The sequence below is a fragment of the Cokeromyces recurvatus genome (assembly GCF_025118155.1).
Source record: "Cokeromyces recurvatus strain NRRL 2243 chromosome Unknown BX663scaffold_1, whole genome shotgun sequence".
NCBI lineage: Eukaryota > Fungi > Mucoromycota > Mucoromycetes > Mucorales > Mucoraceae > Cokeromyces > Cokeromyces recurvatus.
Window position 1 is genome coordinate 2084615 of NW_026251387.1, and position 22593 is coordinate 2107207.

At 30.2% G+C, this 22593-nt stretch overlaps 7 protein-coding genes and 2 non-coding genes across 9 annotated transcripts; 7 read left to right on the forward strand and 2 right to left on the reverse strand.

The window, feature by feature from the left end:
* Positions 1-414: 414 nt before the first annotated feature.
* Positions 415-3741, forward strand: BX663DRAFT_464929 (putative DNA repair protein Mus81; the record flags this gene model as incomplete). Its single annotated transcript, XM_051524031.1, has 5 exons — positions 415-550; positions 623-788; positions 890-1236; positions 1474-1668; positions 2821-3741. The coding sequence occupies exons 1-5, from the start codon at positions 449-451 to the stop codon at positions 3739-3741; spliced, it is 1731 nt and encodes a 576-aa protein (XP_051388252.1). The 5' UTR covers positions 415-448.
* Positions 3742-3759: 18 nt separating this feature from the next.
* On the reverse strand, positions 3760-4725 carry BX663DRAFT_493562 (mannose-1-phosphate guanyltransferase beta-like protein). The gene is made up of 2 exons (XM_051525381.1): positions 4709-4725; positions 3760-4628 (listed from the first exon to the last, which is right to left on the reverse strand). Exons 1-2 carry the CDS (start codon positions 4716-4718, stop codon positions 3829-3831), a joined length of 810 nt encoding a protein of 269 aa, XP_051388253.1. The 5' UTR covers positions 4719-4725; the 3' UTR covers positions 3760-3828.
* Positions 4726-5979: 1254 nt separating this feature from the next.
* BX663DRAFT_t7 lies at positions 5980-6051 on the forward strand. Its single transcript has one exon. It is a non-coding gene; the product is annotated as a tRNA-Glu (tRNA).
* Positions 6052-7672: 1621 nt separating this feature from the next.
* Positions 7673-8997, forward strand: BX663DRAFT_482468 (glucosamine-6-phosphate isomerase; the record flags this gene model as incomplete). Its single annotated transcript, XM_051524432.1, has 6 exons — positions 7673-7721; positions 7817-8003; positions 8056-8228; positions 8295-8457; positions 8517-8694; positions 8749-8997. The coding sequence occupies 6 exons, from the start codon at positions 7673-7675 to the stop codon at positions 8995-8997; spliced, it is 999 nt and encodes a 332-aa protein (XP_051388254.1).
* A 934-nt stretch (positions 8998-9931) lies between these two features.
* Positions 9932-11423, forward strand: BX663DRAFT_493597 (ADP,ATP carrier protein). Its single transcript, XM_051525382.1, has 4 exons — positions 9932-10047; positions 10116-10474; positions 10543-10838; positions 10967-11423. Exons 1-4 carry the CDS (start codon positions 10012-10014, stop codon positions 11188-11190), a joined length of 915 nt encoding a protein of 304 aa, XP_051388255.1. The 5' UTR covers positions 9932-10011; the 3' UTR covers positions 11191-11423.
* A 4471-nt stretch (positions 11424-15894) lies between these two features.
* Positions 15895-16077, forward strand: BX663DRAFT_425589 (Fip1 motif-domain-containing protein; the record flags this gene model as incomplete). The annotated part of the gene is made up of 1 exon (XM_051522496.1): positions 15895-16077. A coding segment is annotated over one exon (183 nt), but the record flags the coding sequence as incomplete, so codon positions are not given.
* A 1186-nt stretch (positions 16078-17263) lies between these two features.
* Positions 17264-21220, reverse strand: BX663DRAFT_547879 (armadillo-type protein; the record flags this gene model as incomplete). The annotated part of the gene is made up of 13 exons (XM_051531039.1): positions 17264-17441; positions 17506-17680; positions 17744-17983; positions 18030-18183; positions 18254-18664; positions 18736-18843; positions 18903-20045; positions 20123-20366; positions 20425-20647; positions 20756-20831; positions 20884-20985; positions 21051-21131; positions 21215-21220. 13 exons carry the CDS (start codon positions 21218-21220, stop codon positions 17264-17266), a joined length of 3141 nt encoding a protein of 1046 aa, XP_051388257.1.
* Positions 21221-21326: 106 nt separating this feature from the next.
* On the forward strand, positions 21327-21937 carry BX663DRAFT_493630 (uncharacterized protein). Its single transcript, XM_051525383.1, has 3 exons — positions 21327-21571; positions 21627-21695; positions 21854-21937. The coding sequence occupies exons 1-2, from the start codon at positions 21391-21393 to the stop codon at positions 21671-21673; spliced, it is 228 nt and encodes a 75-aa protein (XP_051388258.1). The 5' UTR covers positions 21327-21390; the 3' UTR covers positions 21674-21695; positions 21854-21937.
* A 476-nt stretch (positions 21938-22413) lies between these two features.
* Positions 22414-22486, forward strand: BX663DRAFT_t8. The gene has a single exon. It is a non-coding gene; the product is annotated as a tRNA-Lys (tRNA).
* Positions 22487-22593: the final 107 nt, after the last annotated feature.

Genomic DNA, 22593 nt, shown 5'->3' on the forward strand with positions numbered 1-22593 from the left:
GAGGGGGGAGGGGAAAGAGAGATAAAAGGGAAAAAGGAGAATATACTTTGTACAGCTCCTTCCTTTTGCTTCTATATAGTCTATACTATTGATCTATAATAACTATAAATTCAAAAATATCCAAAATGCTGAAGATATAAGATTTATTAGCATTTGCTGAAAAAGACAATAAAAAAAAGAAAGAGAACCACGTAAAGAATATTAAAACATTGTATCATGAAATAAAATTTTTATGTTGGTTGCTTTTGCGTGAAATAAGCAACATTTGAATCATTTTTACTTGTGATTGCAGCTTTTTTTTAAAAAAAAAAATAAAATAAAATAAAATAAAATAAAATAAAATAAAATAAAATAAAATAAAATAAAATATGTAGTTCCCTTCTACATAAATCTTTTTTTTTTTTTTTTTCTTTTGATCAGTTGAAACAAATAAATTGGCTTACTGTAGATGCCTGAGCATTGTGGAAATCCTCTTTTACGTGATTGGGTAAAAGAATGGATGGACAAATCGCAAAGTTTACAGAGCAAAGCTTATTTTACTTATAAAAAAGTATACCAGAATTTTTTTTTTCTTTTGTTATGTTGAAGATCTATATTGATGTTTATTTTTAATCTTATGAAGGCATATGATTCACTATGTAAATGTCCTGTTACATTCAGTCATCCTTCTGAAGCTATTTGTTTAGCTGGGATTGGTGAAGGTATGGTGAAAAGATTAGAAGAAAATATGAAAAAATACTGTAAAGAGAACAACTTGCCTATGCCTTCTCGAACTGTCAATTCAAAAGGTAAACATTGATTTACAATATTAAAAAAAAAAAGTATACAAGATAAATTAAGTCCATCTATAATAATTTAGCGAAAAGAAAACGAGATGCATTAGATGAAGTAAATAATACAGAAAGTGCGAATGGGAGATCACCATCAGCGACTCAAGTCAAATCTAGAAGAACAAAACCTTATGTTCCTGCTTTTAGAACAGGTGGTTATGCCATTTTATTAGCTTTATTGAACATGTATGAAAATAATCAATTGAATGGGACTCGTGATCAAATTTGTAATTTAGCTCAACCTTATTGTGATTCATCATTTACTTTAGCAGATGCAGGAAAATCATATACAGCGTGGAATAGCATGAAAACCCTATGTGACAAAGGCTATGTCTGGAAAAATGGAAAACCTGCAAAATATCAATTGACAGATACAGGTATTGAATTGGCAAAAAAATTGAAACAAGTCAACGATGGTCAGACTGAAGCACCTTCACTATCATTATTGCCTACATCTTCAGGAGCAGCATTTGCTGCCGCTGCTATGGAATATGAAAACAGTAGTACCAATAGTAATGTTGATATGAGTTTATATGTACTGGATCCTTCTAAACATCAAACGACTTTAACTCCGGATCAGACTTTTATAACCACATCTACAACAAGATCTAACGATACTCAAGAGGAAACGTCTGATAATGAGTCAGTGATAGCTAATATAGGTATTTCCATACCAAATTTATATGATTCGACAAGTAGTGCCAATCAATATGAAAGAAAGAGACAAAAGAATAAGTCAACAACAAAGACAACTACAAGCGACCTTTTAGACAGTTTATTAAAAGAAAAAGAAAGGAATGGAGGAAATGATTTGAATACATCTGACTTGAATTTATATGTACTTAATCCAAATGAACATCAACCATTTTCTATTAATGGACAAACAACATCAAACTATAATAATGATGGTAAATCGACGGCCTTATCATTAAATAACACGTTTACGATACCCAAAAAGTGTGCCTCTAATAAAGTAGGCGCATCCTTTTCTATCACCAACTCAAATGCACTTTCTTCTGCAAAACGTGTGACAGATACTTTTGATAATAACGACCCTGATGACTTGAACATAAATTTTTCTTCTTCTTCTTCTTTCTCAAGCCGCTTAACTGGAAGTAAAATATCTGCATCGATGGAAGATGAAAATGAAAAAACTACTATGACTTCATCTTCTATACCATCTGTGACCAATAGTAATAAACCAGATAAACGAAGATATAATATAGATGAATACGAAATAAACTTAACTCCTTCTTCTTTTCCAATTTACAAATCAAATCATAGTTCAAACAAAGAGGATAATATAGTTGATCTTTTATCTTCACCTGAATTGTCTCCACTTTTACAGCCTACTCAAACCTCAGCTTCAACACAAACGGCGACAGAAAGAGATAACGTCTTCATCTTTGAAGATGATTTTGACTCTGATAAGGACTTCTTTCCACTTTCACAGTCTCGAGTAAAGCAAATTGTGAATGAAACATTTCATTTCACATATTTAGATGCAACAAATGAGCCTGTTAGACATGTAGCAAAAGCTGCTGTTTGTGTTGACGAAGCTAATCATTCACTTGCCTATCTTATCAAATTCTATACAAATCAAGCTCATCATCCTAAGGCTCAACATGTTATTCAACAGCGTATTGATGGGGAATTTACGACAGGGTATTTACGGGAAGGAGCTATAGATTCTGTTTGTCCAGGGCTTCCTGCATCGCCTATTTTACCATTACATCGTGAGGAAGAGGATAGATTTTGGCCTGAGCCTGTTGCTACTGCTAATGAAGACCATTTATTTTCAGATAGTCAGTCATCTATAAGAAGTAATCAGAGTCAATTATTTTTCTCATCACAACAACAACAGCTTGAACGTGACTTGACATCACAAGCGATGTTTCCATTATCACAGATAGGAGCACAGGACAGTACTCAATCTAGTGCGATAAATTATGCTGAATTAATTGCTCGTGAAACCTGTGCGGTGATGCAGCCTAATGAGTATGATATTTTCTTAGTATTAGACAGTCGTGAAATTCAAATGAGGGGTAATCGAGATTATTTTCAAGAGCATTTATTAGCAAAGGGGGTTCAGTGTATTACACGATCAATGAATATTGGTGATGTTATATGGGTTGCTAAAAAAAAAGGAAGCAGCAACCAGTCTGATGAGTTAGTATTAGACTATATTGTTGAACGTAAAAGATTGGATGATTTAGTCAGCAGCATTAAGGATGGTCGATTCACAGAACAAAAGACACGCCTAAAACGTTCAGGATTAGAAAAAATCATTTATGTCATCGAAGAATACAATCGTGATGAAGCAGAGAGGTTTGGAATGCAGGCTATTCAAACTGCTCTGTCCTCAATGCAAATAGTAGATGGTATCTTTCTGAAACGAACACAGAATATTGATGAAACGATTGATTATCTTGTATCAACAACACAATTAATAAAACAGATATACAATGAAACTACGCTTTATTCTATTCAGGATCATATCGTTACTCGCCAAAATTACCTTAATTTAAAAGATGCATATAGAAATAAACAAGCAAATGAAGAGGGTAAGGTAGCGTATCTCGTCAACTATTCACTTTTTAGTCAACTGAACGCAAAGAATGGACCAATAAGCTTACATGAGGTTTATTTACGAATGCTGATGACAATTCGTGGTATAAATGCTGAGAGAGCTTTATCCTTGATGAAGGTCTATCCTACGCCGCGTTCATTACTATTAGCTTTTAAAGGGAAGACGCTAGATGAAGCAAAGAACTTAGCCAAGGTTGCAACACAAGGACAAATTAGTAGACGTCGATGGGGAAAGGAAGCGAGTGATAAACTATACCAAGTTTGGGGTGCTTTAGAATACCCAAATATGGAACACAATAATGATAATGATTTTGACAGATAATTTAATTTAATATAATAGAAAATAAAAATAAAAAAAAAAATAAAAAGATAGAGAAAAAAAGAGAGAAAGAGAGAGAGAGAGAGTTTATTATTGCTTTCTATTGAAATATTTATCGGCTTCTATATATGAATCTAATCCTCCCACATCAATTCGACCTGAAATTGGAAACGTGGAGATTGGGAAACGAGGATAAAGATAAGCTAAACATTTACCAGTTGCATCATATGCTTCCTTAGGAGCATTAGATTCTTTACAGATAGTAATGAACTCTTGGATTAATGGTATCGCCTTTTTATGAAACAAATAAAAGCAAGGACAGGCAGAGCGTGCTTTTGTTGCTGTAGGTTCTGGTTTCTCCAAGAAACTTGTTATCATACCCTCGCTATTTGTTTCCACAATACCAAATTTATGTACTTGTTCATCATTCACCTGATAAATAGTAACTAAGCAATGTTCGTTATGAGTTTCAAATGTTGATAAAAATTGACGAAGATTAAAATCATGCAAGAATAAGGTATCACCACCAACAACGAGGACATCTTCTTGATTAATGCCAAACATATTGATACCAAACATAATATCAGGTACAGCACCTAATCGATCTTCGTTTGCAAGTGTGCCATCATTAGCAATGTGATCTAATGGAATGTTGTGATTGACAGCCCATGTCTTGAAGGATTCATAACATTGGCCATTAGTGACAATGTATATGTCATTTTGAATGTTGAAGCCATGAGCTTTAAAAAGCTCGATCCAATGTGTAATAAGAGCATCTCGGCCGCCTAAAGGTAGCAAAGCTTTAGGTACGCCAAGCAAATGTTTATATTCTTCTGAACTTTTCAGGTCACGTTGAAGGCGAGTACCATAACCAGCGCCAAGAATTAGAACTATACATGAGTATGAAGAAATGAATTAGCTTTTATTTTCCTCTTTTAGATTAGCATTGCCATCTTACTGTCTAATATACCTTTTACCATTTTTTTTCCCCCTTTTAGTATAAAAAAAAACAATAAAAAAAATGAAGGATTTTATTTATAAACTATAGACGAATCTTTACCACAATTAATTGAATAAATTATCTTATTTATTTAAATTTTGCTTTTATTTTAATAACATTTCACTTCATTATGATTATATACATATACTTTTTTTTTTTTGAAAATAGTAATATAGCTATTTTAAATCACTATAGGTCCAATAATAATATAAGATGTATACTTAGTCGTTAGATATATTTATATGAAGGAAATATTAAAATTAAATTATGGATACTTATATCGTCAAATGATTACATATTCACAACACTTGATAAAAAAAAAAAAAAAGAAGCCTGTAATAAAGCTAATATTTTTTATGAAAGAGAATAGTTTTTCTAAATATTTATTAAATGTAGAATAGGTAATTCTTTTTAAAACGAAGCAATTACGTTATCAGACTTTAAAAAAAAAAGATATTTAGTACCACTGAACAATATTATATAATTCAAAATAACAGTATATACGTGCTTTAAGTTGCTAACGTCCTAAGTGCTTCAAATACAAATTAATACCCTAAATATACATAATATGTTATGACAGATAACTAATACAGTAATGATTTTGTTACTTTATAATATGTTAATATCTGTTTCTCGTCCCCTAATTTAACATTAAAGTCAATGGTTTATTTTTTATGAAAAAAAAAAAGCTGCCGAACAATGCATTAAATGCCGGACAGTCACGTGATCACATTATTTAAATATATCAAGTATATATTGTAAAATTTCTAGACATGATATGTTCGTGGTGCTTAACAGTAGAATCCTTTTCTTTTATTTTTTTTTCTATTTGTGAAGCTAATGTTTCTTCTAGTTACTTTTATACTGAGACAAAGGTATAAATGTAAGTTGAATATTGCTTTTGTTCTTTATGTCGTCGTTAATGTATTGATATTTCTTTCTGTTACTGTTTCTATATTTAATTGACAATCTTCTGTATTGTCGTTTCAGTTCAATTAATCAAATTACAATTAAACAACTTAATAAAAATTTAAAGCAAAGTAAAAGCTTGATTTTATTCCATTATATTAAAAAATGATACTTAAATAAAAAATGATATTATATAAAAGGAATTATTAAAGAAGGGTAAATTAAAATAAAATAAATTGAATTACCGGACAAGTCCGGTATATCACGTGACTGTTGATTAAATTTTTAGTGTGCAAATTTTATATTTTTATACCACTTGTCGGACATGAAAATCCTTGATGGTCTAGTGGCTAGGATTCGTCGCTCTCACCGACGCGGCCGGGGTTCGATTCCCCGTCAGGGAATTATCTTTTGTAATTTTTGAGTGTATTTTTTTTTTTAGATGTCGGATATGTCGTTATAATATTAAAATAAATTTTTTACTAAACAATAGAAGAAAAAGGATGAAGAATGTCAATAATAATCTAAAGAAAGATGTAAAATTACTTCTAGATAGCGCTTATTAATAAAGTAGTATGTCAATATAAAAATGCAAATCAAGAAAAGACGTCATCTTTCTCCTCATGTTATACTTATTTAGCAAGATGTAAAATTTGGCTAAATTAGTATCTACTAATATTGTATGCTGTAAACGCAATATTATTAATACACAAAATAAACTAATAAAAAAAAGAAGATAGTTATGTAGAGTAAGGCCAACAACAAAAATAAAATTCTTAAGGTATATGATATGAATAAGGTGTAAATTATTAATTGAAAAGAAAAAATGCGTGGATCTATTTCATTTGTTTAGTTTTTAAGAAGTTAAGGATCTTCTTAACTTTCATAAATGTACTTTAAAATGCAAAAATAATATTGCATTCATCTTTAGCCGGTTAAAAAGAAAGTAGACAAAAGCTTGTTGAAATTTGGATTTTTAAATTTGTATGAGAAGAGATGCATGATAGCAAAAGTTGTTAGTGATATTTTACAGAAAATTATGAATAACATGTATAGACTCCTTTTACTAGACAAATTATGTATATTTTCAATAAGTTATGCATTCAAATTCTCTAATATATGTATGCTTTCATTTTTTTTTCATTATTCTTTCTTAATATAACCTTTCCATTTTTAATTTTCTTTACATGGAAGATTTCTTAACCTTCTCATGTCAGCCTTTGTAGCATTTGTCAAAGAAAACAATAGTGTAAATACTATTGACAAAGCCTTTTTGCTACCTTTTCCATAGGTTATTCATTATATAAACATCATAGATAAGTATGTATATAATATTACTATAAGAATGTGGGTCATTATTTTAAAAAATAGTAACTAATCTTCTTTAATTTAGCATACTAAATAAATTTTTTCCATCAAATATAAATAATCAAGATAATATCTTCCTAGATAATATATGCATATTTTTGAAGAGGGTTTTGTTTATGCTGATAAAAGTCCAAAAAAAAAATTGAAATAAAATAAAATAGCGGATGCTTCCGTTGTTCTCCCTTGGAGTTCAATTTATGATAAGCTTCGTTCGAATTAACTTTGATGTGATAATATGTATACTTTTTTTTAATTGATTATTTGAACTTATAGTGCTTTATAAAAGATAAGAAATTAAGCCGTGCTTCAAAAGTATAACGACTAGACTAGGATTCTATTTAATACATTTTTACAGTGTTTGTTAATAAGTTATAATTACTGTTTAAATAATGATACATGTATATTTATTTATTTTTTTTTTAATGTTTCAATTTTGAATTTAACAAACATAATAGAAATACATACAAATAATCAATTATATAATATACCGCTGTGTGCCCTGAAATTTTTTATCACAAATAACACCAGCTGTGTGACTTGCATATGTGCAGGGTCCAACCCACCAACATTTTTATTTTTTATAGAATTATCAAGTACGTCTAACTTGAATTCCCGTAAATCCCCCTCCTCCAAAAAAAAAAAAAAAAAAAAAAAACGATGCGACTTATTATTCGGCAAGATTATGAAGAAGTTTCCGCCTATTCAGGTACAATAGCATTCGATTTCTCATGTTTAAAGATCTCTTAGCATTATTCAAATGCAACATGTCTATTTATTTAACAAAACCTTACTTAATTATAGCGTATTATGTGAAAGAAAGAATTAATCAATTTAAACCAACTAAAGAAAGACCATTTGTTTTGGGATTACCAACTGGATCTTCACCTATTGGTGTCTATCATAAACTTGTAGAATTTTATAAAGCAGGTGAGCTAAGTTTTGAACATGTCGTCACTTTTAATATGGATGAATATGTTGGTTTACCAAGGTAAACGATTCAATAGTATATGTATGTGTGTGTTAACTAATATCTTTTTTAGAGATCATCCTCAATCATATCATACATTTATGTGGAATCATTTATTTAAGCATGTCAACATTAAGAAAGAAAACGTACATATACTTGATGGCAATTCAGAAGATCTTGATAATGAATGCTCAAAGTTTGAAGCAGACATTGTTAAATTAGGTGGAATTGAATTATTTTTAGGCGGTAACTGTAATAAAAAAAAAAGGGAAAGAAATGTAGGAATTTATTAATATATAACTAAATATAAAGGAATTGGACCTGATGGACATATTGCATTTAATGAGCCTGGATCTTCATTAACATCAAGGACTAGAGTCAAAACATTGGCATATGAAACAATTATTGCCAACGCACGATTCTTTGGTGGAGATGTTTCTAAAGTTCCCAAACTTGCTTTAACAGTAGGAGTAGCGTGAGTTATATAATATTTGAACATATTATGTTAGGTACAGCCATTTATTTTATATATAGGACGGTAATGGATGCTAGAGAAGTCTGTGTAGTTATTACGGGTGCACATAAGAGTTTAGCATTAGCAAAATGTATAGAGGAGGGTGTAAATCATATGTGGACAGTTTCAGCAATACAAATGCATCCAAAAGGACTAATTATATGTGATGAAGATGCAACCTTAGAACTCCACGTTAAAGTAAGTTATTCCTTTATTTAATCAACTATTACCTCTTTTCTAAAAAAAAAAAAGACTGTACGTTATTTTAAATCAATTGAGCATGTACATCAATCAATTATTGGGCCCCATAATCTTGGTTTACAGGGAAATTTATTAAGAAATATGGTGGATACAAACCAAGCTGCTAAACGACGTAGACGTTTAATGCTTCAAAATTTGTTAAATGATGAAGATGAATATACTACAGCCACAAATACCACGAATAATTCGATTTCTTCTAATGATGAAGATAACGTTCGAAAAAGACAGAAGCAAGTATAAGTTATCTAAAAAGAAGAAATATACGTAATATATTACCTTATTATTATTGTTATAATGATCTCTCTCTTTCTCTCTCTTTTTTTTCTCTCTTTTCCGTCAACTATAATACACAATACATAATGTTATCATATACAGGCATAGATACATCACTATATTATACATACATACATGCATGCATTTATATATAATAAAAACAAAATTTTATAAAAAGAAATGAACAATTTAACAAAGTTACAAAATGCTTATTAATTATAACATATAATGATTATACCCGCTACAGGATAGAACTTCATAAATTTGACTAAAGGAACAATAAAACCTTAGTAATCCATAACATTTTTTTTTTTATAGTAAGCTAACTGTAAGCAGATCTTGATCTATTGTTCAACTCATTAATGTACTTTTTTTTTTATGTAAAACAACCTTCAAAATAAAAAGTAGATTTCCATTTTATGTTCATTTCTTCATCGAAAATACTCTACGCATAAATTAGTTGTTTTTTTTATTCCTATATTAGTAAAGTTATACTTAAATTACATAGTGATTTTAATCTGATCTATACTTGCCATCACTTTCTTTTACACTTAAAATTATTTACTCGATCAGATTACTTTTGTTAATTGATCCTAAAATAAATAAATCTTTTATGCACTGTTGAAAAAATACTGTTAAATTTATTTCTTCCATTTAAAAGTTAAATCAAAAAGGTAATAATTTGAGTACTTTACTAAAGTTAGAAAAGGCTTTTGTACAGGTTGTGCATTAACACTTTTTTTGGCCCAATAGGAATAATCAGTTAAATAGTGATAGTGATAAAGTTGTTTAAATGGGACTGTGTAAAAATATTACACCCCCCCTGGCTTTGATTTTTATTTTATTTTTTTTTATTTTTTTGGATATAAAAAGGTTTTAGAATTTTATTTCATTTTTAAAATTTCTTTTTTCAGATTATATACTCCCCTCTCCTTTTTTTTTCCTTTTTATCTAAAAAGTAAATAAAAAAATAAAATAAAAATGGCTGCTGAGAAGAACAACAACAAGTTTATGATCGTAAGTGTGATTCTTAAAATATTAAATAACCTTAATACTTAAACTATCTTTTATATATAAATATGTAGGATTTCCTTATGGGTGGTGTCTCTGCCGCTGTCTCTAAGACTGCTGCTGCTCCCATTGAGCGTATCAAGCTTTTGATTCAAAATCAAGATGAAATGATCAAGCAAGGTCGTCTTTCTTCTCCTTATAAGGGTATTGGTGATTGTTTCGCTCGTACCTTGAAGGATGAGGGTGCTATCTCTTTGTGGAGAGGTAACACTGCTAACGTTATTCGTTACTTCCCTACTCAAGCTTTGAACTTTGCCTTCAAGGATAAGTTCAAGCGTATGTTCAACAGAGATAAGGTCAGAGATGGTTACTGGGCTTGGTTCGCTGGTAACTTGGCTTCTGGTGGTGCTGCTGGTGCCGCATCCCTTTTCTTGTAAGTGTCTAATATGGATCCAACCTCGTACATTCATTCATATTTTTCTTTTTTTTTTCTTTTGATAGCGTCTACTCTTTGGATTATGCTCGTACTCGTCTTGCCAACGATGCTAAATCTGCCAAGAAGGGTGGTGAACGTCAATTCAATGGTTTGATTGATGTTTACAGAAAGACCTTGAAGTCCGATGGTATTTCTGGTCTTTACCGTGGTTTCAACATTTCTTGTGTTGGTATTATCGTTTACCGTGGTCTTTACTTCGGTCTTTACGATTCTATTAAGCCTATGCTTCCTGGTAATCTTAAGGATTCCTTCTGGGCTTCCTTCGCTCTTGGTTGGGCTGTTACCACTGGTTCTGGTCTTGGTAAGTGGTTTACCTTTTTTTTTTTTTTTTTTTTAAATTCAGGGGTGGAAGTTAAATTTATTTTCTTTTTTTTGGGTTTTATTTTTCATGGTTTACATTTGTGTACTTATCATTCTTATGTAATATAGCTTCTTATCCTATTGATACCGTTCGTCGTCGTATGATGATGACTTCCGGTTCTGCCGTTAAGTACGATTCTTCTCTTCACGCTTTCCGTGAAATTGTTGCCAAGGAAGGTACTAAGTCTCTCTTCAAGGGTGCTGGTGCTAACATTCTTCGTGCTATTGCTGGTGCTGGTGTCTTGTCTGGTTATGATTACCTTCAAGTCTGGATGTTCGGTAAGAAGTACTAAAAAGCCAAGTAGTTCTTTTCTTCAAATCAGTTTATTTAATGTAACTGCCGCTTTTTATTTTTTTATTTTTTTTTACACCAACATGTTTATGATTTTTTTGTAATATTATATCTTTTTTATATTTAAAATCAAAATTTATATACTTTAAAAAGGGCCTTTTTTTAAAAAAAAATATCCTAAAGAGCCTTTGTATTCGAATAAAAAATTTATTTCCAAGTTAAAAACCTTAAAAATAGTGACCTTTGGAGTCTCTTTATTTTATCTTTTTTTGTAATGCAATTTTAACAATTTGCATATGATATAAAATACCCCTGGCTATGGTGTCTTCTCCAAACGCGGGGTCAAATCGATATTGAATTTACCCCAGGTTATTATGCACTCGTATTTTGATTTGATAAGTACAAAAATAATATTTTTTTTTTCTAAAATAGAAAATCTGATACATAACTAATTAAACGACGGATATAGAAGTGAGTCAGCAATACAATTAGAAATAGTATTCACTTCAGACTTACCAAATCTTGGCCGACTGATTATAAATTATTGTATTCAGGTTAATAAACTTACGCTTCTCTTCTCTTTAAGCTTTAGGGACATCAAGTTAACATTATTTTTTTTCCTTTTTATTATTCATGCTTCAAAATCTATTAGCCCATAGAAATAATTTAATTCAATCTTTTTTTTTTCTTTGTAGAAAGACATGTGCTTATAAAGAAAAGTTCATCAATAATGATCAGTACAACTATATACTATATTGCAGTTCAACACATTAAATACATATTAGCGTACATTTCTACAAATGCTTCTTCTTTGTTTTGTATGGTTTAGATAGGAAATCTGCAAATGTGCAACTGCAATTTTTTTTTTTTTTTTTTTTTTTTTTTTTTTTTTTTTTTTTTTTTTTTTTTACTAGAAATTCTTTTGTATCAACTTGTTTGTGTAAAGGAATGTTATTCATGATAAAAACATGAAATCTGTGTGTATTTAAAACTTTAACTAATATTCATAATCCCCCTATAAAAAAAAAAAAAAGATGGATAGTAGTCAGTCGTAGTCCCTTTTGACTTCACCTGAATAACCTTTCTATTGTCAAACTTTCACTCTGTTTTTTTTTGTTAGTAACTACAGGAACAATTAGAGTGCTAGTTACACTCAAAGATCTTAAAATAGTGTTTACTACAATTGCAAAAACTGGGACTGTACCTAAAATGGTCCTGTTATTCTTAACTTTAGCTACTCGTGCTTCACATTTATGAGTCTAAGCACTATTTGAAATCATGTTAGTATGTAAGCCAGATTCATCAATAAAGATATAGTTTCTGAGAAAGTTCATACATGAGTTGTCTACATTTACTACTTAGTTGCTATTCAACTTGAATAGCCTCTTTTGATACTATGAAATGCAGACCTTTTAAATATAAGCCTCATATTACTCCATATGGAATTGTAAAGTGCTGTTATTTTTTTTTTTTTTTTTTATGTTTAAGCCATTAAAACTAGCAGCTAATTGATTCATAAGTTGCTCATTGCTGGTTAAAGGATTCTTATTAAGGAAAGAAGTCAAACTCTCCTCGTGTTTATCAAAATGATATATATAATTACTTCTAGGTTTTAGGAACAAAAAAAAAAAAAAAAAAAAAAAAAAAAAAAAAAAAAAAAAAAAAAAAAAAAAAAAAAAAAAAAAGCTCAAAAAGTTGAAATATTCAAATACAACAGGCTAAAATGAAGGAATACAACAAATAAAATCGAGAAAACCTAAAAGTTGAAATGAAAGAGTTAACAAAAGTACTATATAATGAAAAGCTCTTTCCTTTTTTTTTTGAGCCCATTAAAGGTTTTTTAACTTTTTTTAACTTTTTAAAGAGCCTTCACGCCGAGCAATTTTGGTATGTAGTTTTTCAGTATGATCATTGGATTTAAATTTGGTTAATAATAAAGATGTATATTTTAAATGTATAATGAAAGATAGTGTTTGATTGTTTGGTTTATGCAAAAAATAATAAGGAAACTGTTCCATCTAATTATGAATAACCATTGTTTGTGACTGTTATTATAGAAAAAAGTAGTGTACAGTACACTATTTCCGGAAATTATTCGTTCATAAAAAAATAAAAATTTCGTTCACAAAAGAAAAAAAAATGCATTAAAAAAAAAATAAAAAATCGTTCACAAAAAAATTAAAAAATAGTTCACAAAAAGATTTTAAAGTTGATTACTCGCAGGAAATAATCTCGTTCATTTTTCGAAAATAATTTTTTTTTAACAATGGACCAATTTATACATGAAGATGGTAAAGGAAACCTTCGCAATGAAGAAGGCGAACCAGTTGCAGTTCTTGAGATGGAAGTTGATGAATTAGAATATCCTCTTGAGGATGTTACTAATTACGACACGTACTTGGACTTGAAGCCACCTGAAAAACCTGCCAAGATTGAACAAGTGGTTACGAAGGACGAAGAAAAAAAAGATAACAATGAAAATAAAAGAACATATCGAACTTATAAGCCTGAAGTCAAAAACTACTTTTTTTACCTTATTTATGAGAAAGGGATGAGTGTACGTGCCGCTGCTGAGGAAATAAAAGTGCCTCAAAGTACGGCACAAACTTGGAAAAAGAAAGCAGAGCTTGCTGGGGATGAAGAAATGAGTCTGAGACAAACTGGAAGTGGTAGAAAAGCTGGTAGACCTCCTATTCTTACAGAGAAACATAAACAGTTTCTGATCAATTTCATTGACGAAAAGTCATCTTCTACATTGGAAGAAATGATAGAAGGTCTCACTAGTCAATTCCCCGGTATTGAAATAAAAAAATCAGCAGTTCATAACTTTGTAACCAAGAAATGCAATATCACCCTTAAACGAGCTCATTTCCACTCAATAGAAAGAAATAGTCCTGAAAAAATTGAGGAGCGGTGCCACTGGGTGAAAAAGATACTTGAAACTGATATGGATTATTTCAGCAATTGCGTTTTCATAGATGAAGCTGCGTTTCATATTAACATGAAGAGATCAGTAGCTTGGTCTAGAAAAGGAAAAAGGGCTGTAGTTGTTGTACCTAAAACTAGGGCAAAAACAACAACTATACTAGGAGCCATATGTGCACATGGCGTAATTAATATTAGAGTAAGACGACCAAAAATTCAGGCTCCAAATAAAAAAAGAAAAGCAGAGGGAAGTAAACCTGTTCCTAAACAAGCAACGAAAGGGGGCACAGTTACTGGTCATTATTTTAACTTCATTGCTAGCTGTTTGGATGTCATGGATTTACATCCAAAATTTAAGGACTATTATCTGGTAATGGATAACGCCCCCATTCATAAACACGAAGATATACAGAAGTATATTGAAGGTCGTGGATATCGTTGCATATATCTTCCTTCTTACTCACCTGAATTGAACCCTATTGAACAATTTTGGTCAGTAGTCAAAAGTAAACTTAAGCGAGAAAGGTTATTGGAGGAAGAGACAATGACATCAAGAATCCGAGATTCATGCAACAATATTTTGCTCAGTGACCTTCAAGGTTTCTGCCGCTACTCTGTTGATAAGTTTAATGATTGCTTGAATCGAAAGCCAGTTTAATATTTCGCTTATTTCGTTCATTAAAAACGAATGAATTTTAAAATCTTTTTGTGAACTATTTTTTAATTTTTTTGTGAACGAAATTTTTATTTTTTTATGAACGAATAATTTCCGGAAATAGTGTATACTTTTTTTATTTATTTGTTTTTTTTTTTGCTTTACTTTTTTTTTATCTACCTGTCACTTATAACGATGAGTCATTTAACAGATGAAGATGACGAGTTCCTATATGGTACTTCTGAAGTAGAGAATAAGGCACCTATTAATTTGGATATAAAAGATGGTGAATATACCTATAACTTTAATGAAGTTATTTAATTAGTCGCGTAATTAATTATGCTTTTTTTTTCCCCCCATTACTAAACTTTATTAGACGTCGATGATCTTTATGATTTATATGAGGATAACGATGCTAAAGAGTATGTACAATTAAATTCTTATTTCTTAGTATGCATTACTAAACTTTATTTAACTATATATATAGTACTGAGCAGTAAAGTTGATTTATTTAATGTTAATATTTTAATAATTTATTGACATTCACTTCATTTTTAGAAAAGAAGATGAATCAAGTAAAGTACAAAATACAGCAAATACATTGAAAAGTCCAATAATATCAGAAGTAGAAGAGATGAATAATATAAGTGAGCAAGATTTAGATGAAAACCTACAAGATATACAAAAGGATGATCAAGAAGATGAAGAAAATGACGAAGAAGAAGAAGATAGTGATGATGTACAAAATATTACATGATATAATTACTCAATACTTATGTGCATTTATTATTTAGGATCTTGAGATTATCTTAGAACCAGAAGAGGAGCCTCAACAAGAAAATGAAGTGGATAAAATACAAGGGTAAAACAATACCATTATTTTTCACTTTTTTTTTTCATACGCTTATATAACATATTAGAGAAAAGAAGGACTCTGCAGAGAATAATGATACACCTGTAAATATTAAGCCTGGTCAACAAATAAAATCTTCGACAACACAAATATCCAATACCACAACTAATGCTAATAATGCAGGAACAAAATCCGCACAAAGAGGCATTAATATTGAAGCTGTAGGTGAATACAATGGTCAACCTATTACTGAAGTTGATTTGGATAATGTAGAGGATAAACCATGGAGAAAGCCTGGTGCAGATATTACAGACTATTTTAACTATGGTTTTAACGAAATAACATGGAGAGCCTATTGTGCTAAACAAAAGATGCTAAGAGAAAACAAAAAAGTAAACAGTTTTTATGTATTATATTGCAGAGGGTATCTATTTACTCATTTTATTTTTAATTAGTTGATGGGTGATATAGATATGAGTGAATTTATGTCAATGGGTATGATGATGCCCCCCAATATGATGGAAGGCGCTATGCCTATGCCTATGCCTGGTATGCCTAACCCTATGATGGGTTTACCAATGGGCATGCCTCCACCTCAAGCAGGCGGTAATCCTGCTATGAGAAATAATAGAAATACAGGTAATTTCAATGTAAGAGGCGCCGTTAGGAATATGTCGATGAACAATAGACAAAAAAATGGAGATGGTAAAGAGCGTGATGGTGGAAATGAAATGTAAAGTTTCTTTTTTTTTTCTTTTTTTGTTTGTTTAAATAGAAAGAATAAGGTTAATAATGGATTTAATATAGGATAAACTCAACAGATGGTAATATTGCATCCATGGATGAAGGAGGTATATTCCCTATGGAGTTTCCAGGAGGACCAGGGGGTATGCCAATGAACATGTTCCCTCCTGATATGCCTGGAGGCCCTATGGGTATGCCATTCTTTAATCCAAATTTACATGGTGTTCCCCCAATGGGCTTTGATAATAGTGATTTTAGAGGCGGAAATAACTCTGGAAGATCCCCAGTGAGGAGTGGAGGTGCTGTAAATAATGGTAATGGAGGACGATCGCAAATACAACGAAACACAGGAAATAATAGTAGTGGAGGTGGACAATCTACTCCTAATTGGCGTGGAACTTCTGGAGGAAGTGGAAGAGATGGTAGTAGTAATGGCCGAGATGGAAGTCGTGATAATAACAATAGTCGAGAAAGTGGTCGAGACCGTGACCGAGATAGAGATCGTGACCGAGATAGAGATAGTGGACGCGAACGTGATCGTGATAGAGAAAGAGACAGAGACAGAGACAGTGGACGCGACCGTGATCGTGATAGAGAAAGAGATAGAGAAAGAGGTCGCGATCGCGATCGTGATAGTGGACGGGATAAAGGACGAGATAGAGATAGAGATGATTCTGATGATCGTCGTTCTGATTCGTAAGTTTGAATAAATGTAAAGAAGAAGAAAAACTAACATATCTTTCATATAATAGACGGAAGAGACATCAAACTGATAGAGACTCTTCTTCACATCAAGATGATCATTATAGCAAACGATCTCGTCGTTAAGAGATTAATAAAAACTGTTGTAATCATTTTTGTTTATTTTATAATAAAATATATATATGTGTATAATTATTATAGGTTCCTTAATAGGTCCAACTCAGCATTTAACTCGTCTTCTGCACGTTGCTCACCTTCACGTGCTTCACCCACCTCTTTTATATCAATCAAAAAATCACGTATATCATCTTGAAATCTTTGTAAATCACCACTATACTCAAACATTCCCTTTACTAATACTTCAATTTGATTTCTATTTGAATGTTATGAATAATTGTAATAATAGATTAAGCTAAAATAATAATAATAAAACTTACTTTTGAAGTAAAGGAAATGCTGAACATAATAAGTTTAGCACATATTGTTGAAGAAATTCAACGTTTGACATAAGTGGATCTGAAACCTGATTAGGATCAAAGACACGAGTATAGATTTCACCTTCTTGTACTAATTCTAGCATTCTAGAAAGAATTTCACTTTGAAAATTGAATGCTATTGAATAAAATGTAAGAAACTTCATTTTATAAACAGTAAATAGTACATTATTTATAGTACCATTTCTACAGTCAGGATCAACCAATATTTCTAAAATGCTCGTTAATATTTTTACATAATATAGTTCAAAAAATTGACTCGAAATATCTTCATCTTCCATCTGCGAGGCGTAATTAATGATGTGTAAACATGTTTGTAAAGCTATTTCTGAAATTTCTTTTGTTGTATGCTTTGTTCCCCATAAAATACTGTCAATATTGAGTTGAAACAACTCAGGAGACATTTGAAATAATTCTAATACTATTGTTTACTCTACAGTTCATTATTTTTATGTTTCCTAACATACCTATAAAGTATTTCGTGTTCAAAGCATATAATAATCGATAGAACTCATGTCTGATTTCAGGAAAATCGACAAAATTTGAAGTAATCATTGGTAATGTTGTAATATATTCGATATCGATCATTTCTTTAAGGAAATCTGGCCATACAATTGGAAGCTATTAATATAGTATGCATATATTAGCAAAACTTCTGTAAGTTCTAAAGGTTTATCTCTTATTTACATACATTTTCTAATTTTTCAACTAAACTTGTCAATAAACTTAACAATTGTGCTTCTCTTTTTTCTGGAACTGTAGTTGCATTTATATAATCAGCAAAGACAACTTGTATCAAATTAGATATAAGTTTTTTATCTTCTTCTTCAAGGCATTTAAGCTTATTATCAGTAGAAAGAAAATAAGTTTCAAACAGGTTTAAAACTAGTTGTCTAATCATTATGTGCTGGCTATTTGTATCACTATTGTTATTTACGAGATTAATTGCTTGACTCGACAGCTCATAATAATGAAATAATGTAGGAGCTATGGTTTGAATTTGATTTTGAAAAAGAACAGAACCGATTCGTTTGCATGTAGCTATATTAACACGAAGCATATTTATAATAATCCTGATTGAGGAAATAGAGGTCTTTTTTAACTATAAAAATATGGATTACTTACGTTATTAGTTTTCTTTTCTTTTTTTTTATCATTGTTATTCTTATTTACCGTCTCGTTTGGCATCTCCATCAATAAGTTAAAAGAATGTTGCTTCATTTGAAAACTTAAAGTACTTGTAGAAATTAGAGTGCTAATGGCTTCATATAATATACATAACTATATACAGTAATAAGTCGATACAATATTTATAAATCGGGAGGGGGGCGGTTTATTACCTGCTGTGACTCTAGTTGAATTGTTAGTACTTTTAAATCAGATAATACCATTTCCAAAACAGAAGGCATCATTGTAGTTGTAGTTAACTGATGCGGTATTGATAATTCCTCTCCACAACCTTCGGCTATCTTTAAAAATGCATCGCATGCCATTTCTTTTATACCTGATTGAGTTGGTTGTCGCAGGTAAATGAAAATTTTTTGTATTATAAAGAACGTAAAATCCCAGTGTGATTTCATAAAATATGGACATTGACCAACAATATACAAGACACAAGAGGCAACTACCCATTCCTGATCTAAATCATTATTGTTATGGTTTCCTTCCTGTTGTTGTTGTTGTAATAATGGTAATAAATTATTAATTAAAATAGCTTCAAGAAACCTATTTTCTGAGCACTTATCAGTAGCACCTAATGATGCACCTATAGCCCAGCATATACGAAAGAGTGAATCCCAAGACCAAGATATATTTGTAACTAGCAATTGATTGAGTTGTTCATGTAAGAGAGAATGAATAAAAATTGGATCAATTCTAGTCAGAAGTTTAAATACATGGTGTGTTGTTTTTGATAATGATGTTGTATCACTTTGTTTAATAAACTCTCTAGTGATTTCCCCATCAATATTTTCAATCACAAGTACCTTATCCGGCTTTACCATATTATCAATCATAACTAATCCAAGCTGCTTTAAAATATCATAATAATAACTTGATGTTTGCTGTTCCTGGAGGATATCATTTGCTAATTCGCTCCAATATTCTAAGCAAATTCTCCAAATTTCTCTATCAGGAATACGTGATATTTTTAATAGATAATTGAATAAAACGACTTGGATACTATTATTGCTATTATCATTGGCTTCAATCAATTTTCTATGTTTAGAAAAAATAGTCGTAAAAAAGGTAACTACAGTTTTTATAAAGTCTTGAGTTTCTTGATTTGATTCCTCAAAGGTCTGAATTATAGTATCTACTGAATTCACTGGCATAATGTTAATCATTTCTCTATAAAACATGTTGTAGATAGAAAGAATCATGTCATTATAGGGTGAAGTATTGGTGATTGAATTCAAATTATTAATTATTTCTATTAAACATTGAAAAGATAGATTTCTTTGTATAGATGAGTTGCCTCTAATCTTTGTTAAAGAGGAATATGAGCAAAACATGTATATGTACGTGCGTGTATATTGGTACGTAACTGTATATATCTTACATTTGAATTTAATATTTCGAGTAAATCTTGTTGCTGTTGGTATAAAAATTGTATAGGAATCCAACTTAATAGTTTAAGTAAAGTTTCCAAAGTTGCAAGTATTAATGATATCCTTTGATTTGGTGATGATAGTATACGTTTGCATAGATCAAATACAGAATCAAATTCATTTGCCATTTGATTTTTTAGTTTAGTCTTTTTGGCTATCGTCATAAAATCAATAGAATAATCAAATACTTCTTCACTGTAACAATACTTATTATTAATAACAAGCATAGATACTTGCACGCATATTGTATTACCTTAAAAATCTTAATATTTTCATGTTATTTTCGCAAAGGTTCGTATTTATTGAGCTTGAGTTAACTATTTCCTGAATAAATGTCGGCCAATATTGAGGCCAATCTTTTTTTAATATTTGAACAAGTACAAGATCAAGTTTATTTAAAAAAGCTGCTTGATGTGGCTTAGATGTAGTAGAAGTAATAAAATCAATCATATATTTGACAACATAATTTCGCATTGCTGTTTATGTTAATTAATATGTATATTATGCATTTTTTTTTTTTTTTTTTTTTTTTTTTTTTTTTTTTTTTTTTTTTTTTTTTTTTTTAGAGAGAAAAAATACTTTACTTAATCGTTGTTCTATAGGAAGTAAGTTCCATTTTACTTTAATAAACTCTTCCAATATTCCAAGCGCTAAAAACTGCTTGTTTTATACTAGTTAATAAGGCATGTTTTAATACATATATGCATATTACTTTTGCTTGTATATTGTTTGATTGCTCAAGAATTTGATCGGCTACTAGCCATGAATCTGGATTGTTTTGAAATTCTGTCAAAATAGTCTGTGCTTCTTGTCTCTAATTATGTAATTTTACTTGATTAGTGTATATAAAAAAAAATGTCTTTCTCATTTTGAATATACCACAGAATTATTCATTCCTTCATAAAAAGTTTTTACTATATTATCAAACTCATTGACATTAAAGGTTGTAGGATTAAAGGACTATATATATTTAGATATATACACGTTTACTTTTTATTAATTCTGCTTTGATAAACTATTAAGTTTTTACTTATACATCTTACACTCATTTACTAATATTTTCGATTTAAAGAAAAAAAAAAAAAAAAAGAGAGAGAGAAAAATTACTATAAGAGGAGCTTAGATTTGACTGAATTATATAAAAAGTTGGATAAAACTGAACCAGAGCCGGGGTAACAGCTATAAGAAGTTATTCTCCTATAATTTAAACAATACCAATATGTCAAATGATGAAAAGGATAAATTTATATTTAATAAACACAGTGATGCATCAAACAAAACACCAAAGCAGCATAGATGTAACAGCCATCTTGAAGATGTACTAGAAGGATTGTCTCAATGGCCATTAAATGTCTCAGAGCCATTTAGTTTATTTTTGGCCTGTTTAAGATCTCAACCTGGTAAATTAATAAAATAGACAAGCAAATGTGAATTTGTTAATTAATTAAATATTAGGTCAGGAGCCTCCTCGTTATCAGGAATTAGATAGAAAGAAAAACTGATTAATTGACATGTTTGTACCTTGTAAATACACTATAGACTTTTTTATTATTTGTTTAGAAAAAAAAAAAGAGTGAGCTTAATAAATACCTTATACAACAATGATGTCTATTATTTAATATTGCTAGAAATTTGAGTTTCTTTATTCCTTTATGCATTTTTAATAATATTTATTCTTCTAGGATTTAACGTGCATGATGAAAGGCTTTAATGTAAATTAAAACAAATAAACAGTAAATAAATTGTGTGTTGCTTATACTTTTACGTTCATAACTCCTTAAAAGTAGCATATCAGAATAATAAATAGACATTTCAAGAACATAATAAATGCCATTTGAAATTTGAAAGAATAGTATTTGTCGACGCAATGTAGTCTCATATACATATTTATAACATTTCATAAATTTGATATGCAGAAATACATTATGGATTTCAATTAATGCAAATCTCAATAAAGTCGGCCGAGGTTTAGGTTGTATTATTTTTATCTGAATGGAATCGCATAATCAGTAATTTGAACATTTATAAACACAATACCAAAAGTTTCGCGTAAACAAACACAAGCTATAGCTATGTTTCTAGCACTTTTAGGAATTTTGACAACACTGTTATTTTTATTTTAATAAACCAGAAAATAAATTAAAACTAATATTACCGGACATGACCGGACAGTCACGTGATTTCTTTCCAAATTTGGAAGGTAATATCTTATGATATACTTTAAAAAGTTGCTAACAACCAAGCCTTGTTAGCTCAGTTGGTAGAGCGTGAGACTTTTAATCTCAATGTCAGGGGTTCGAGCCCCCTATGAGGCGTAACTTTCTTTCTCGTTTGAGAAAGTATTTTTTTTTTGGTAGGCATCAGTATAATTCAGTTATGCTAAATTATTCTTTTATTTTGTAATCTGTCGTATTTATAATAA

Excerpts from the sequence above, each read along its gene's own strand:
- BX663DRAFT_493597 (XM_051525382.1), top strand. The coding sequence starts at position 10,012 with ATGGCTGCTGAGAAGAACAACAACAAGTTTATGATC. Across the intron at positions 10,048-10,115 it reads ACAACAACAAGTTTATGATC|GATTTCCTTATGGGTGGTGT; the intron begins GTAAGTGTGATT and ends ATAAATATGTAG. Across the intron at positions 10,475-10,542 it reads GGTGCCGCATCCCTTTTCTT|CGTCTACTCTTTGGATTATG; the intron begins GTAAGTGTCTAA and ends TTCTTTTGATAG.
- BX663DRAFT_493630 (XM_051525383.1), top strand. The coding sequence starts at position 21,391 with ATGTCAAATGATGAAAAGGATAAATTTATATTTAATAAACACAGTGAT. Across the intron at positions 21,572-21,626 it reads CTGTTTAAGATCTCAACCTG|GTCAGGAGCCTCCTCGTTAT; the intron begins GTAAATTAATAA and ends ATTAAATATTAG.